Here is a 16,939-nt window from a genome sequence, read left to right on the forward strand (position 1 = left end):
CCAGACAAGTGGCTTTGCTCTCTCTGCCTCAGTTTGCTCATCTGTACAGTGGGGATAGCAAGTGCACTTATCTCAGTGGGATGATGATTATTATTATTTAAATTACTGTTCTAACACAGTCCCACTGACTCTCATTCCTAGTGGGCGAGGAGGGGGGCCTCCCATCCCGCCCACCCCCTCCCTCCCTGGACGGTGCCAGCCCCTCAGCGTATGCCCAGGGCAGCCACCACTGCATTGCTAGGCAGCCATGGTGCAATTGGAGAGCCGCTCAGCAGGTTTTTCCTCCCAGCATGCTGTGGAGCACCAAGCTGTCTTCTCCCCGCCTCACCTGAGCCCAGCCCTACTAGGCTTGCAGGCTTCTCTCTGCCAGAGGCAGCCAGAGGGCAGCGGGCGCTGCGTCACCATGCCCAGCATCTTCGCTTACCAGAGCTCCGAGGTGGACTGGTGTGAGAGCAACTTCCAGCATTCGGAGCTGGTGGCCGAGTTCTACAACACGGTGAGGGCCAGTTGGTCAGGAGCATGGGGCGGGAGTGGGGTGGCATGGTGGAGTCTCACCAGACTTGGGTTCAAAGCCTGGCTCCTCCACGTCCTCGCTGTGGAATCCTGTTTGAGCAGTTCGCCTTTCTGAGCCTCCGTTTGCTTGTGTCAGGCCAGGAGCAATAGCTTTCATTCATTAATTGTCTTTATTTGTCATCAGGCTATGTAGTAGGTTTTGGAAAGGCAGTAAGGACCAAAAAGAGTGACTCTAGGCATTCACAACCCAGGGTGATGGTGCTGTAATGGGGAACACACAATCGTGGGGGTGGGGGGTTGGTGGATCAGAGAGGGCTTCCTGGTGGAGGTGATTATGGCTGCTTTGTCCTCAGCTATATCCCCAGCCCAGGGTGACCGACTCATTCCAGTTTGGTGGGGACTGTCTCGGTTTCAGCACTGTAAGTTTCACGTCCCAGGATGCCTCTCAGTTCTGGGAATACCAGGACAGTCAGTCATCCTTCCCTTAGTCCCACACTAGTAGGGCCCCCAAATCCTGGACACCTACATCGCAATGGCATTTCCCAAAGCCCAAAAGACATGAGCAGACAAAGATACGTGTGGCCATGCTGTCCTTGTGAGGAGAGCTGGGGACGCCATGGTGAACAAGGCAGGGTGCTTGCCTTCCTGGAGCTGCTGGGGTGCTGTGTAACACAGCTGTGTGCTTCACTCTGTGCCTGTCACACAGTAGGTGACCAATGAATGGTGAGCCATGCAGTGGCTTTTACTGAGTGCTTCCCTTGTGCCAGGCTTTGTACTAAACATTTAACATGAAAAATCTTATTTAATCTTCACAATGACTTGGGAGTTCAGCACCACATATCCTGTATTGAGTTAATCCCATTTTCCAGGCGAGGAAATGGGCCTTCAGGGAGGTTGAGGACGGGCCAGCCCGGCATCACCCTGGCACTTAGAGCCGGATCAAAGTCTGGGGGCCCAGGAGAGTGTTCTGGCAGGCGGGGCAGGGGAAGTTCAGTCCCAGGGGGGTTGGTCGCTCCGGCTCTGTTAGCTTTGACCTCACTGCTTCCCAGAACTAGGAGGCAGGATTTTGAGACTCCAGGGTGACCCATGGTCTTCTTGGTTCTCGTTCCTCCTGGCTAGAGACGCTGACCCTTTGTGGAGCTCAATACCCCCACCTGAAAAATGGGAGTGGGCTGGACGTGCTGGCGCCTGGAAGCAGAGGAGGGCTGGGCGTTCTTGAGTCCTCCTCTCTGCATTCTCTGGCAGTCCCTGCGGTCCAGAATGTTCTCTGTTTAGCCCACCTCACAGAAGGCACTGAGAGAGGGCTGGCTCAGGTGGGGGCTGCGCTTGGGTCTAGCCACAGTTTCACGTAAAATTCTCCTCATTCCATTCTGGTCCAGCCAGTTTCTAAGTGCAGTGCAGGGAACAACCCGCAGATACTCTCCGAGGCTGCAGGTCTCAAAAGCTTTCTTCTCACGACACGTCCGAGATTTCTACACCATCATTGCCCGGTGCCTGCATTTCCAGATACTTATCAAACAAAAACAAATGTTTCACAGAGCAAAACTTGCCTTTCCCTGGTGGGAACACACTTGGGTGTTTTTACTTCTCTCAAAAAGGCTCTGGCAAACATGTTAAGGTACAAGGAATTGAGTTATATCACGAAGGGTTCCCCCAAAACACTTCTGAGTATCTCAAACCCATCACCATGGCTAATAAATCATACAGTCCAGGGCATGGGAAACTTCTGTTGGGAAGGCAGGATAGCTGATATTTTTGGCTTTTGGGGCCATACAATCTCTGCAGAAATGACTCAGCTTTGCTACTGTGGCCGGGAAGCAGCTACAGGTCCAATGTCAACAAACGAGTGCGGCCGGTGCCAATGCAAGTTCATTTGTGGGTGCCAAGGTGTGAATTCCATACAACTTCCATGTGTTCTGGAACATCATTTTCTTCTTTTAATTTTTTGACCTTTTAAAAATGTCAACATTAATTTTGACCACACAAAACAAGACAGTGGGCTGTAGTTCACCAGCCTCTGGTATATATATATGGACTGTATATATATATATATATATCCATATACCCATACAGTCACACAGAAAACAAGATTTTTTAAAAAGACTTTATTTATTTATTTTTAGGGAGAGGGTAAGGAAGGGAGAGAGACGTCGATGTGTGAGAGAAGCATCAACAGGTTGCCCCTCGAGTGCCCCCAACCAGGGCCTGGCCTGCATCCTAGGCATGTACCTTGCTTGGGAATCGAACTGGTGAACTTTTGATTTGCAGGACAACGCCTGATCTACTGAGTCACACCAGTCAGGGTGAAAACAAGATGGTTTTCTTTTTTGGCCTCTCAAAAATGAGTTTATTTCATAGCAAATGTGGGCACACTCATATTTTGCAGCTTCCTGTGGGAAACTGACGATTTGTGTTGAGACATGAATTTATAAATAACCCCGCCCCCCTTGATGCCAAATCACACCTCTAGGAACTTTAACCAAAGAGGTAATCTCAATAGATGGTGAGATTATACAGAAAGTCATCTCTGAGTCATTGTGATTGCAATAAGTAAGTGAATAAATAAAAAAGAAGCCATAATATTTTTACCACTTTGTGTAGGGCTGGATACATTCTGCTGAACTATTATGTGGCTATTTATAAGAATGTTTTCGAGCTAGGTATGTAAATTAAAGACACAATACATAGCAGAAATATTTTTTAAAGATTTTATTTATTTATTTGTAGAGAGAGAGGAAGGGAGAGAGAAAGAGAGGAAGAGAAACATCAATGTGTGGTTGCCTCTTGAGCTCCCCCCTTCCCCGGGACCTGACCCACAACCCAGGGTCATGTGCTCTGACTGAGGATTGAACTGGCAACCTTTCAGCTTGCAGGACAATGTCCAACCCACTGAGCTACACCAGTCAGGGCCATAGCAGAAATTTAAAAACAAATTTTGTTTGTGTGGACTTCATCATGATCCACTTAGGATTCACAACTCATAATTGGAAAATGCTGATCCCTAAAGAATATTTTGCTTTCTTATTGCTCTGCTTGCAAGGAGCTCTGAGCCTGAGGTGGGAGAGAGCCCAGCCCCATGTGGCCAGGGCATGGAAAAAGGAAGCACTAGAGGACTCAGTCAAGGTGATAGAAGGCTTCAGAAGGGAGGGCACCTAAGAATTGGGGTTTGAAAGATGAATAGGAGCTTGCCTAGTAAGGTAGGAGCTGGAAAAAGAGAACAGAAAAGAGAAAAAGAGTGGACTAGTCCTGGAAGTAAAGAGGGGCTGGCCAGTTTGGGAGAGGGAAAAGTATGTTTCTGTGGCTAGTCTATAGGCAGAGAAGACGATGAATGCTTTGAATGCTGGGTTGCAGTGTTTGAAATCTGTTTGTATTCATTGAATGAAAATGTTGTAAACAACCTGTGCTGGGGGATCTTGTGGTCCTAGAGAGGCTCAGCATCCCAGGATGTGGAGGGGCCTTCAGAATTAGAGTGTGTCCCCCAGTCCCATGTGGTGTGGTAGAGGGAGAAACAGGAGCCAGAATCGGGGTGGTGAGGAGCCATGGGGGTGGGGAATGAGGTCTCCACTTGCCAAATGGGGAGTGAACCTCAATGCCTAAAGGTGAAGGAAAGGGGTGGCCAGATTTCCAGGGTCAAATCAGGAATGTGGGGCAGAAGAGTGTGTGTTCTATTGTGAGGGCACTGGGGAGCCATGGGTAGCTTTTGAGCATGGGGGAGTCAAAGATGTGGGGGCAGCAGGGATATCTGCTTGATTTCACAGACAGCCAGGAGAGCCAAAAGAAGTGTATCTAACAGGAACAGAGGTCAGGGGTGTGGGAGAGACTGAATCAGGTGGGGCAAGGGGAAAAGTCAAGGTGTAGGCTGCTCCAGTTTGCACCTGCTTCCTTTGGCTTGATGGCTTCCGGTGTGGTGTCCTTCTGGGTTGCTGACATCTTAGGAGAGTTTCAAATGATGTGGGAAGAAGTTTCAAGGCCCCCCAGCTCCCAGAGGCAGCTGTGCTGCATTTTCCCCTGGGATCCTGTCAAAGCTTCAGAAGCTCCAAACCTCACCTTCTCTGCCCCTGGCCATATGACTCAGTTGGTTGGAGCATCCTCCCACACACCAAAATGTTTCAGGTTCGATTCCTGGTCAGGGCACATACAGGAGGCAACCGATTGATGTTTCTCTCTCACATCCATGTTTCTCTCTCTTGCCCTTCCTTTCTCTCTAAAATCAATTTAAAAAAATCTCCTCCTTTCCAGAAAACTCCCTCTCAGATGCTTGGATATAGAACAAAGGGATGACATGGCTGGTGTGGGAAGTACATAGGCAAAGGCAGGGACGTGGGGGTGAGTAGGACTGTGGGGGGTGGGTAGGAGTCGGGGGGACCAAAGAGGTAAGGTGTGTGTGGGGGTAGGTTACAATGACTGCCCCTCCAACAGCCTGCTCTTCCAGTGGAGCCTTCCCTGCAGCTGGCCTCTGCCATGTGACAATTCTGGTCCCTGTCTTCCCTGAACGCTGGAGGACTCGGGCAGGAGACCTGCCCTCCCTCTGAGCCCCTGGCTGTGACTGGCAGGTCCCATGAGCTCTAAACCACACTTCCCTTCTCTGCCTTTTTCCTCATCAACACTCACAGCAAAAGCAATTAATTTCAGGCACCTCCGGTCTGCCAGTCCCCACAGAAAACCAAGAGGGCATGGTCCCTGCCCTCAGGGAACACAGACATCGTTAATTGAGTAATTAATTACACACAGAGAGCTGGTGATCATGCTTGTTACACATCCCTGGCCAGACTGGACTGGTCCCTCTGGGCCTTTCTCCTCCTTTGGAAAAACAGGCGTTTATGATCCCCCACCCTTCTGGCCTCCTGAGGGGGAGGGACTCTGATTGGAGGGGACAACAACCCCTCATTTTGCTCCTTACGCAATAAGAATTGACTGAGCTGGGCACTGTTTCAGGCTCTGGGGACACAGTGGTGATCACAGCAGACAATAATGCCTGCCCTTGGGGGACTGGTGTCCTGGGGGCTGAGGGACACAGACAATCGACAGAAGTCAAGGGTACAGAATGGTGGTAGGTATGTGCTAGGGAAGGAAATTTCATTCATTCATTTACTTAGCAAATGTTTACTGAGCACACACTCAAAGAGGGGGCAACTGTGGGGTGCTGACAGCACTTAATTCATAGAGCCATGGAGAGGATGAAGCCAGGACTAGACAACCTGAATGTCCATCAGCTGGTGATGGACAAGCACACTGTGGTCTGTCCACACCATGGAGTACCACCCAGCCATCAAAAGGAGCGAAGCTCTGACACATGATGCACCCCTGAACACACGATGCTCAGGAAGCGGAGCCAGACACAAGAGGCCACACAGTGTGTGGTTCTATGTATGTGACATGTCCAGGACAGGCAGATCCACAGACAAAAAGTGGGTTCGTGGGTGTCAGGGGCTGGGGGAGGGGGATGGGTAGTGACTGCTAATGGCGACAGGGATTCTTTTTTGGGGTCATGGAGTGTTCTGAAATTAGATAGTGATGACAGTTGTACAACCTTACGAATAGACTAAGATCCACTGACTTGTGTACTTTAAAAGAGTGAATTTGACAGTATGTGAATTATATCTCAATTTAAAAACAGATATTGATATTTAAAAACCTCACAGCTCTTCGCAAGTCCTAAGCATTAAATAAACTGAAGCTATTATTATTTCAAGTAAGCACAGCACAGAGATGCAAAAGTGTCAATATGTTAATTATAGGTGATGTTAATTAATTTTACTTAATCTCCATAACAATTCTATGAAGTAGGTACTTTTATTCTCCCATTTTGTAGATGGGTAAATAAAGGCTCAGAGAAGTTATGTTTCCTTCCTGGGGTTGTACAGCATGTAATTGCCAGGGCACAAAAGTTGCAAATGCTGGTATTTCCAGTGTGAAGCCCAGGCCACCTTGTCCCAGAGTCTCTCACTTAACCACTGAGTCATTAACAACTCTTTGTGTGCATCTAACTCATGTAAGTAAGTCCCATGCAGGGAGGAATTAAGGCTGTGGCTGGTGCTATTGCTCAGCCCAGCCCCAGCATTTGTGCTCACCTCTTAAGTGGATGCACACGGAGGCCCTGGACAGGTGATAGAGCCAGCGGGAGTGTTGGGAGTTTGGGCTTTGGCAGTGGGGAGAACAAGCAAAATAGTCTTGCCCATGTTCATTGATTTGATTGATTCAACAAGCTTCTTGAGTGTCTATTTGGTACCAGGCATGATAGGTGTTGGGGACGCAGCTGAGGGTAAAACAGGTATTTCTTGCTCCTCAAGGAAGTCACAGTCCAGTGGGGAGGACACAGGCCATAAAGGAGGGGAGAATAAATCAGCAGGCTCCAGGGAGAGAGTGGATCTTCAGAGGAGCTGCTAGTGGGGATGGGGGTGGTGGTCACGGGGGCTGTGGGTTCAGCCCAGGGTGAGCGGGTAATGAGAAAGGGGATTCCCCTCTGCTTCTTCCCGAGGCTGAGGTGGGGAGTCAATTCAGGTCAGTCTCTCCCTCCCTCATTCTCTTCCTTCCCTTCCTCCCCCGCTTCTTCTCCCACGTCTTTCTTCCCTCTTTCTTACTTCTTTTCCTCCCTCTCTCCTCCCTCCCTCCCTTGATCTTTCCTTTCCTTCTTCCAGCCCTAAGGTATCCAGCCACATCTCCTTACCAGACAACCTGCTGGGAACTGGTGACCAAAGAGCAAACACACTAGAATAACAACAGAGCGGTTGTCCACAGCTGTTCCAGCTCCCGTGCCAGGCACTGCATGCACTATTCACATGTGTCTTGGCATGCGTTACTGTTTACAAAAATTCACTGAGCACCTACTGCATGTCAGGCACTGTTCTAGACACCAAGATGTTTGCAGCAGTGAACAAAACAGACAAACTCCCAGCCCTGGGCTGCTTTGTTCTTTAATTCTTGCCATGATGCTCAGAGGTAAAGGAGGAAATTGGGGAACAAAATGTCCTCAAACCCTGACTGGATATACATCGTGAAGGCAGGGACTTTGTTTTCAGGCACTGCTAAGGTCCTTGAGCACACAGTAGTTACTGGAGGAGTGGTTGTTGAGTGACTGAGTGAGTGAGTGAATGAATGAATGAGGTGCCTAATGGGGCTGAGGCCCAGGGAGTCCAGCCCAGTTGTGTCCAGAGCTGAGGGCTGGGCTGACTCTGGACATGATTCTGGATGGTTCCTTTCCTGCCTCACCGAGTCTGGGTGGGGCCAACAGTTGAGAAACCTGGGGGCGCAGCCCCAGAAAACAGGGAGGAGACCCTGGCATCTTCTCTGATGCTATCAGAGACTCGAGTCAGTTGTCGCCCATTAGTCATAGGCTCCGCCTGATGCTCTGCCCCCTTTCCACACTCCTGGCTCAGCCCTATTGGCCTCTGAGCTTGAAGCAGCTATACCACCAATAAGACTGTTACTATCTCCCCAACAACAATAGCAGCAGCCCTTGCTATTCATTGAAGCAGGGAAGCCCCGTATTCATCACTGCCACCTGTCTAGTCTTCCTGTCTTCTAAGGCAGGGGACAAATCAATCTCAGAGTCTTCCAGAGCTGTGCAACCTTGGAGAAGTCACTCCACCTCTCTGAGATTCAATTTTCTCATTGACAAACAAGAACTAGAATGCTGGACTTTGGTGTGTGTGTGTGTGTGTGTATGTGTGTGTGTGTGTGTGTGTGCAAGGATTAAAAACAATATCTGCAAAGGTATATGGTAAAAAGATGGGAAAGTAACAGTCATGGTCCCTTCTATCCAGAACTTTCTAGATATAAGACCCTCTGTCAAGTGTTTTTACACATGCAGTGGGGGATCCACCTGAAGTTGTTTTGAGATCCGGTCAACAAGAAATATTTATTGAGTACTTACTATATTCTGGTTCCTGAGGTTACAATGGAAAATGGAGAAGACACTGTCCACGTACTCAAAGCCAGGTTTAGCAGGAGAGCCAGGCAGTTCCAGAACAGCTGGACAAGTGTGAGGAAGTGGGACAGCATTGGGCACAAAGGAAGGCCACCTAACCCTGCCTTGGGGGATTGGGAAATCTTTAGAAGAAAGTAAAACCCAGGTGACAGATGAAGTAGTAGTTGGCCTGGCAAGGGGGGGGTGAGTGGAGAGTCAAGCGTCCCAAGAAGTGCGAACAGCACGTGCAAACCCCTGGAGGTGTGAGGTAAGAGCAAGTATGGCCCATTTGGAGGAACTGAGTTATCCCTTCTGCCAGGATTTGAAGTTAAAGGTGGAGAGAGGCGAATGTGATGGAGGGAGTTTATAAGCCAAGTTTTAAGAGCTTGGATTTTACTTATGGGAGTCATGAATGTGATTGATTTATTGACTGATTGATTGAATTTGAATCTTGGGCTTAGGCATAGTTGTTTCCATTCATGCCCAAAGTTGTCCCCTGAAAAGATTGTTCATTCAAGGGTCAGAGCTGTTTTGGCTTCTGTTTTTTCTTGTCTCTGCATTTCCTTTGATTGGTGAGCTCCACATATTAAAGGAAGGAAAGGAGGGAGGGAGGGAGGGAGGAAGGAAGGAAGGAAGGTAGGAAGGAAGGAAGGAAGGAAGGAAGGACACACACATCACATAATATTTACAGTGCAAGTTCACCAGAATCATTTTCTGTTGCTTACTACAGAAGAGGCATAGCTCATAGACTAATGGTGATGGTTTTGTTGGATTCAAGCAGTAGAAAGCTGGCTTAAGCAAAAAACAAAACCAAAGAAACAGAGAGAGGGAGAGAATCCATTATAAAAATACTGAACTATTCCAAAAAATGGAAAGACCAGTTGCCTGGGAGGGCTGGGGCCGAGTGCAGGTCTGGAAGATGCAGCTGAAGGGGAAGAGCTGCCCTTGAGGGTTGGTGCCTTGTTCTCAGCCTCATCTCTTCAGGGCGGCAAGATGGCTTCCATAGCTTAAACATCACGACCATATTCAAAGGCCTCACCAAAGAGTTGCCAACTGTGTGACTCAATTCTCGTAACTCCCAGGTTCCGTATCTGCTTCAAGTTTTAAATTCCCAAAAGAGAAAATCTGATTGGCTTGGTTTGGGATAGGGTCTCCTCTGGGGGGGTGGGGCCCCATGATACAGACAGGGCAAGTGTGTGAGGGGGGTACCTCTCTGTTCTAGGGCAGCCGGGGGAACCGGTGACTGTCCCAGAGATGTGTTTGACCTTGTCCATTGATACGTACAGGAGAACATGGCATGAAAAACAAGGAGAAGGGTGGAACCATGGGCTGGAACCAAGGGCTGGGAAACCAGTTTGCTAGGTCTGGGTCCTCAAATTGTGACCTTTGAGCTGGTTCTACCACGGTCCAAGGAGAGTCTTGGGCTTCCCCAGAATCAGGACAGGTTTCCAGGACCTGGACTCATAGATGGCCATGTGCTAGCCGGTGAATGATTTCCCCACACCCACTGCTGTGCTCTGTAATCTTGAGTCAGCATCCTTAAGATCAGGGCTCTGAAAAAATGGCAGAGCACCCTAGTTAACAGGGCACAATTCCTTCACTAAGATGGGACATGGACAACTGAGAAGACCTTTACAAGGGGAAGATTTTGGGGGGAGGGAACAGTGTAATTGAGCAAGCTGGCTGGCTGACCTCAAATTGGCAGGTCATGAAGACCACAAAAATATTTGTTTCTGAGCTCATGTGTGAAACTTACCATGACCATGACCTTGACATACCTGGGGGAGACTTTGAGAGCATTGAAGTTCTGTATTAGAGTTAGGGACTTTGAGCCATTGAAATTCTGGTGCAAATGTTCTTGTGACCTTAATTGTACTCAGAGGCTAGTGAGGCCTGGCACCCTTTGGGTCAACAGCAGGAAAACATAGGTGACATTATGCATATGCCACACACCTTTTTTCATCAAACTTCTTGGTTCTTTTCATTTTCCTGTTCCGATATCCCTAGAGACATGGTTCTTAAAATTTTGTCCGGGGATCTCTGGGGTCCCTGAGGTCCTTTCAGAAATTCCTTGAGGTCTAAATTTTTTCATAATAGTATGAAGATATTATCTGCCTTAATTTCCCTCTGATTATCTCACAAGGATACAATGGAAGCTTTCAGTGGCCAGATGACGTGTGATGACACCGTTTCTCTGACGGCCAAGGGAATGTGTACTTGTGTAATGCTGTACTTTGAAATATTCTTGGATTTAATTTGTAATACACCCAATCTTGATAGATACAGCTTACACAAACAAAAGGTCTTCGAGGTTCTTGATACTATTTAAGAATGTAAGAAGATCTTGAGACAAAAAAGTTTGAGAAACACTGTTCTCAAGTACCTGTCTTCACTTTTAGCCTAGTTTCCTCATGGTTGTAAAAGAGCTGCCACCTCTTAAACATCACAATAATTTCCAAAGGCCTTTTCATTGGGCCTGATTTTAGTAAAGAGGACTTTCTCAGAAGTCCCTCATCAGACCTTTCATCATGTTTCATGGCCAGATTTATGTCACACATTTCCTCCTCCACCAGCCATTGCCAATGGGAATGATTCGTACCCTGGGGATAAGTCCTGCTTCCCTGAAAGCCATGTCCTCCTGATGCTTGAACATAATTTGGGTTTATGTAGCAAGACGAAAGGCGGTACACATAACTTAAGATACAGGTTCAGCTGCATTTTGGTCCATAGGAAGTGGAACACAAGCTTTAAGCTGCTTATTAAGAACTTCGTGTTCTTAATAGACTTAATAGACTTATCTGCATTCCTACCCCATTGGCTACACTATGTCACAAGGGCATGGTGTATTGCAAGGAAGGCTGGGAGATGTAGTCTTTAATTGAGTAGCTGTGTGGCTAGCTCATTGAATGAATGAATAAATGAATGAATGAATGAATGAACTCTGAGGATAATGGATGGAGTTATGGATGACTATAAAGATCAGCTGAAAAGATTGACAAACTCTGGGCTGATGCATTGCCTCAAAGGAGACAGGTGACCCAACTGGCTAATGACTGAGGGTTTGGATATAAGGGCAGCCCTCCTCTGCCTCCCCTGTCTGACACCCCCTCCCCATGTCCTCCTCATCTCCAGTTCAGCAATGTCACCTTCTTCATCTTTGGGCCTCTCATGATGTTCCTGATGCACCCTTATGCCCAGAAACGCTCCCGCTACACTTATGGCATCTGTGTCCTCTTCATGGTCATAGGTAGGTGAGGGTCTGGACAGTGGGGCACTGGGAATGGGAAGGGACACCTCCTTGACCACCTGCCTTTGTCTCTTGCTCCAGGCCTGTTCTCCATGTACTTCCACATGACACTCAGCTTCCTGGGCCAACTGCTAGATGAGATCTCTATTCTGTGGCTGCTGGCCAGTGGCTACAGTATATGGATGCCCCGCTGCTACTTTCCCACCTTCCTAAGGGAAAACAGGTGGGGTGGGGCCTGGCCCTCTGGTGACCCTGTTACAACCCCCTGGGCTCCTGGTTCCCCTCCCTGAACCCTCTTGTGGTCCTTGAAATCCCTCCCTTGACTACACCAGGACTTTCTCCTGACCCTGCTTGACTTAACTGGGCTCCTAGGGTTCTCTTTTCTCAATATAGTACTTGGAATTCCTAGGATTCCTCCCCAGATAGCATGGGACCTTCTCTAGACCCTGTCTGAGCTCACCTGGGGGCCCTGGGACCTCATGCTTACGCTTACCTGGGCCCCAGGAACCTATCCTCTGAGCCTATCAACTGGACTCCCTGAAATATTTTATATGGCCCTTCTAGGCCCCCCTCTTGAACTTCAACCCCTCTGAAATTCTCTCCTGACCTTATTCAACTCTTCTGGGCCTTCTAAGACCCTCAAGTGGTAGCTTCTGGGACCCCTGCATTTTCTTCCTTAATCCCACCTAGGCCCTCCCTCAATTTCTTACCTGACCTCACCTGGGCCCTGGCGCCCTCCACTGACTTATCTGGGCTTGAGATCCTCTGTTGAGCCCACCTGGAAGCTTCAAGACTTTTCTCTGAGCTCATTTGGGCTCCTTGGGACTCCTTCCCTTTTCTCACCCACCTCTGCCACTAGATCTCCATGTGACCCTGCCTAACCCCCTCCCCAAGAACCCTCCCTCATCAACCACGCCCACAAAGGAGCCTTCTCCCCCCAGGTCCCAGTTTGTCTGCCTCGTCTTCATCACCACCATGGTCAGTACCTTCCTGTCCTTCCTGAGGCCTACAGTCAACGCGTATGCCCTCAACAGCATCGCCGTGCACGTCCTCTACATCGTGTTCCAGGAGTATAAGAAGTGGGTGGCGGCTGCAGACCCTGGGGTTGGGGGCGGGGCTCCATCCTCCGGGCAGGACCGCCCTCTCACCCCTCACCCGCCCCCCCCATACTCACCAGGCACAGAGTTCTTGTTAACTCCGTGCTCAATATCATCCACAAACAAGGGGCAGGGCCGGAATTTGACCCTAAGGTTGTCTGACTGCAGAGCTTGTCTGTTATTATGAAACCCTCAACATGAACACAAGCAGAGAGGGTCGCACCGTAAACCTCCATGTGCCCACTCACCAGCCCTGATAACCATCGACATTTTACCAGCCTGCCTTATTGATTTCCCCTCAGATTTCATATTGTGGCACCCATTAATTTTCCAGGATTTCACTCTCCCAATAAAGAATTTTTTTTAACCCATACTAGGTCTTAGTAGGATAGAGAGGGGACTCTCAAAAGTGGGCATTTGGAGAGAGCTGAATCAAAGGGTTATTTACAAAGGAGAGGGCAGGGTGTAGGAAAAGCACTACGGGTCATTTAAAACTCCTGTGGTAATAAGAGGGCGATTCCCTGATCCTCAGGAGACCTGGGGTGAGAGGTGATGGGAGGGAGTGATTGCAAGGGTCTGGGAGTAGAGAGCCAGTGAGGCCTCCTCGGCAAGAGCCGTCACCTCCGATTGCTGCCTGAGCCAACCCTGTAGAGAGGGAGCTCTGAAAACAAATCTAACAGCACCCTCCCGTACCCTCTGGTTTCCTGTTGGGGCTCCCCACTGGCAGAACCAACTGGAAGCCCAACGACAAGGGAGACTCTGGATTGGGCCCGCACGGCCCTTCCTCCAGGTCACAGGGCAGAGTGCAGATGGGTAGGGAAGAATCCAGAGGAACAAATGGAAGATGTGGCACACACACTTCTTCAAAGTTAATGACACCTCCTTAAAACAGTATCTAATACTGCGTTCTCATAGACATTTGCTCAGCTTCTCAAAGATGCCTTCTTACACCTGGTCTTATTTAAATCGGGATGCAAACCTACCCCTTGGGTCTCTATTTCATAACAGTCCCTCCCTCTCCCTTTGCTCACATCTGCTGGCAATGCACACTCGGTCATTCGTCCTGCAGCATGTCCCACATTCTGGATTTGACTGACGCTTGGCATCTGTCAATGTGTTTCCTTAATTTTTTTATTTCCTGCAAATTAATAGTTTGATCCAGATTTAGGTTTAAATTTTTTTAGGCCATGATATTTCACATGTGGTGCTGGGTGCTTCTTGTCCCATCCCTTTAGGACTGCAGAGAGAGGGGTTGTTCCGCAGTGGGTGCTGTTAAGGTTGATCAGGGGGCTTGAATGATGTCACCTGTATCTTTATCAGAGAAGTTTTCCACTGACCTGTCACCTAACGACTCTGGCAGCCACTGAGGCCCCTGCCTCCATCCGTGATCTCGTTAGGGGGTGCAAAAGGGGACCTGGCAGACTCTATTATTCCCTCTGCATGGATGAGCTGGAGTTCTTCCATCCGAGACTTTCACTTATCAACCTTGAGATAGAGTCTGAACAGGAGAGACCATGGATTCTTTCCCGTTATTTATCAGGGTGATGATTTGGTGCCTTGGCCATTGCTAGTCAGGACCCATGAGGTTGGTTTTGTTTCTAAGCATTACATTTCTGAAGTGTTTTAACCCATTTGGGTCACTGTGCTACATTTTTAACTTTTTATTTTGAAGCAATTACAGACTCCTAGCGAGTTGCAAAAACAGCAGAGAGTTCCTGTGCTCGTCCCCCAGCTCCCCCCAGGCACCCGCTCCTCACAGCAGCAGCATCTTGTGTGACCATAGTACGGCCTCCAAAAGGGGAAATTAACTGCTAACTAGACCACAGACTTGGTTCAGATTTTACTGGTTCTTACTCACTATGCTTTGTTGTTCAAACTGTCTCATTTTAGGCCAGTGGGCAGGGCCTCTGCTTTTAAGCATAAAGGAGTTACTGCCTTCTGCGATCTCCAGTACGCTGTTCCCTAAGCGACTCTGGGTTAGTTCTGCCATCGGGGAAATGTAGATTAAAGATGTGATCCTGAGCCGTCCCAAGACATGGCTGTCAGAGAACCACCCTCCCCCCCACACACACACATTCTCATAGCCACACAGACAAGGACTTTCAAGCAGTGACTCACAGGTACATACACCCACACACCCAAACACACAAACACAGATGGGCTTGTTGGTTAAGAGGTCTACAATCTGACAACCCTGGCTCAAATCCCAGCTCTGCCCCTTATTAGCTGTGTAACCTTGGGTGGGGGCTTTGGGATGTAATCTTATGGGTCTCAGGTTTCTCACCTACAAAATGGGAATATTAATATTGCTGTGAAGACCGAGATTCTACTTGAAGGACTTGTAGAACTGTACCTGGCATCCTGTAAGTATTCTGCAAACGTTAGCGATAGGCTCAGTGAGGCCCCTCCCCCTGGCACCCTGGATCCTCCCCTCTTCCCAACCTCATCTCCTTGTTGGAGGAGTTTCTCAGCAGCCCCTGCAAGCTCCACTCTCTGAGTCAGGCCCTTGTCTCCTGTCTGCCCTTCCTAGGACCAACAATAAGGAGCTTCGACATCTCATTGAGATCTCTGTGGTTTTGTGGGCTTTTGCATTGACCAGCTGGATCAGTGACCGCTTCCTTTGCAGTTTTTGGCAAAAGATTAATTTCTTCTACTTGCACAGCATCTGGTAAGCACCTACTCTGTGCTCTGGGGCCCCAAAACCAGAAAACTTCAGATATCAGAGTTTGGAGCAGCAGCCTGGGGACATAGAGGGAAGGCACAGATACTGGGCATTACATGTTTGAGGGGCAACTGGCTGTAATCGGGAAGTCAGTTCCAGAAGGTTCCTTTGGATGGTCAAGATTCACGAGAAGTAAGAAGAGAACTCAGGTGGGGCTAGGGACACCCAGCTGGCTGCAGAAGCATCCTGTGCCCTCACTGCCCTCTCCTTGCATCCACAGGCATGTGCTCATCAGCATCACCTTCCCTTACGGCATGGTCACCATGGCCTTGGTGGACGCCAGGTATGAGATGCCAGACCAAACCCTCAAAGTCCGCTACTGGCCTCGGGACACTTGGCCTGTGGGGTTGCCCTATGTGGAAATCAGTGGTGACCGAAAGAACTGCTGAAGTCTACCTGTTTCTTGACTCCACAACCACCTGCCAACTCGCCTGTGTCTCAAGGAGAGAGGCTCGGATCAGGAGTCCGAGAGACACAGTTCTTTCCACCAGCTCCTCTTCCCCGTCCTCCTTGTCCTGCATGGCTCCACCCCAAGGCAGGGGATGGACTTCGTGACTTCTCTGTGCAGCAGTCTGATGACCCTGCAGGGCTGCCGGGCACAGCTCCCCTCCATGACCTGCTCCTGTTTTCCCTGTGTTCACTGCTTCCCTGTCGTCACACAGCCTGGTGGGCCGGATCACCAGCTCCTGTGATTATGTGGCATCAACTGGGAATGACCTCAGGCTGGGGCTTGGTTCACATGCACCTGACTGATAGTGGTGGTCACTACCAGACTCTTTGGACCTGTCTTTGGCCATGCAATATCCCTGGTACTTAGGGGCCATCCCTGAGAATGGACATGTGTTCTCACAATTCTACCCTCATGCATGCATGCAGAGACCCTGCAGGCCATGTGTGGACTTCTGTGGCCATCTCACCAGCTGACAATGGAGTGACACAGACACCTGGATGGGCAATGTGGACACTGTTGGGCATGCGAGCATCAGAACGGAGCTGGGGCGGCCAGTACAGGGGAGGGATAAGGAGAAATGTGGGGAGGGGGGGAGGATGTTTTTCATTATGGTTAAGAGCACAGGGCTTGGAGTCAGGAGACCTAAGTTTGAATCCTGGTCCACCATTTCCCAGTTGTATAATCTTGGGGAAGTGATTTTTTACTACCTATAAAGCTCAAACACCTTGCCTGTAAAAGGGAAATATTCCTTCCTTTATGGAATTTGTGTGGATAAAACAATATAATGTATGTAAAGTGCTTAGCATGGAGTCTGGCCAACATCTGTCTACCCACTCATCCATTAATTTATTCATCCATCCATCCATTGAATCATTCATTGAAACATCCATTCATCCATCCATCCCTCACCTATTATCCTTCCATTTATCTATTTAACTGTTATTTATACTTCATCCTCCATTAATCCATTCATTTATGTTTAGTCATCCATTTTATTCATTTA

General features: G+C 48.9%; 1 protein-coding gene across 1 annotated transcript; it reads left to right on the forward strand.

Moving 5' to 3' along the window:
- Window positions 1–369: 369 nt before the first annotated feature.
- Window positions 370–16,492, forward strand: ACER1 (alkaline ceramidase 1). The gene is made up of 6 exons (XM_045831599.1): window positions 370–496; window positions 11,552–11,666; window positions 11,748–11,889; window positions 12,608–12,745; window positions 15,294–15,431; window positions 15,706–16,492. Exons 1-6 carry the CDS (start codon window positions 404–406, stop codon window positions 15,872–15,874), a joined length of 795 nt encoding a protein of 264 aa, XP_045687555.1. The 5' UTR covers window positions 370–403; the 3' UTR covers window positions 15,875–16,492.
- The last annotated feature ends 447 nt before the right edge of the window (window positions 16,493–16,939 follow it).

The sequence above is a fragment of the Phyllostomus hastatus genome, unplaced genomic scaffold (genome assembly GCF_019186645.2).
Source record: "Phyllostomus hastatus isolate PE091 unplaced genomic scaffold, TTU_PhHast_1.1 phas_contig_159, whole genome shotgun sequence".
Lineage (NCBI taxonomy): Eukaryota > Metazoa > Chordata > Mammalia > Chiroptera > Phyllostomidae > Phyllostomus > Phyllostomus hastatus.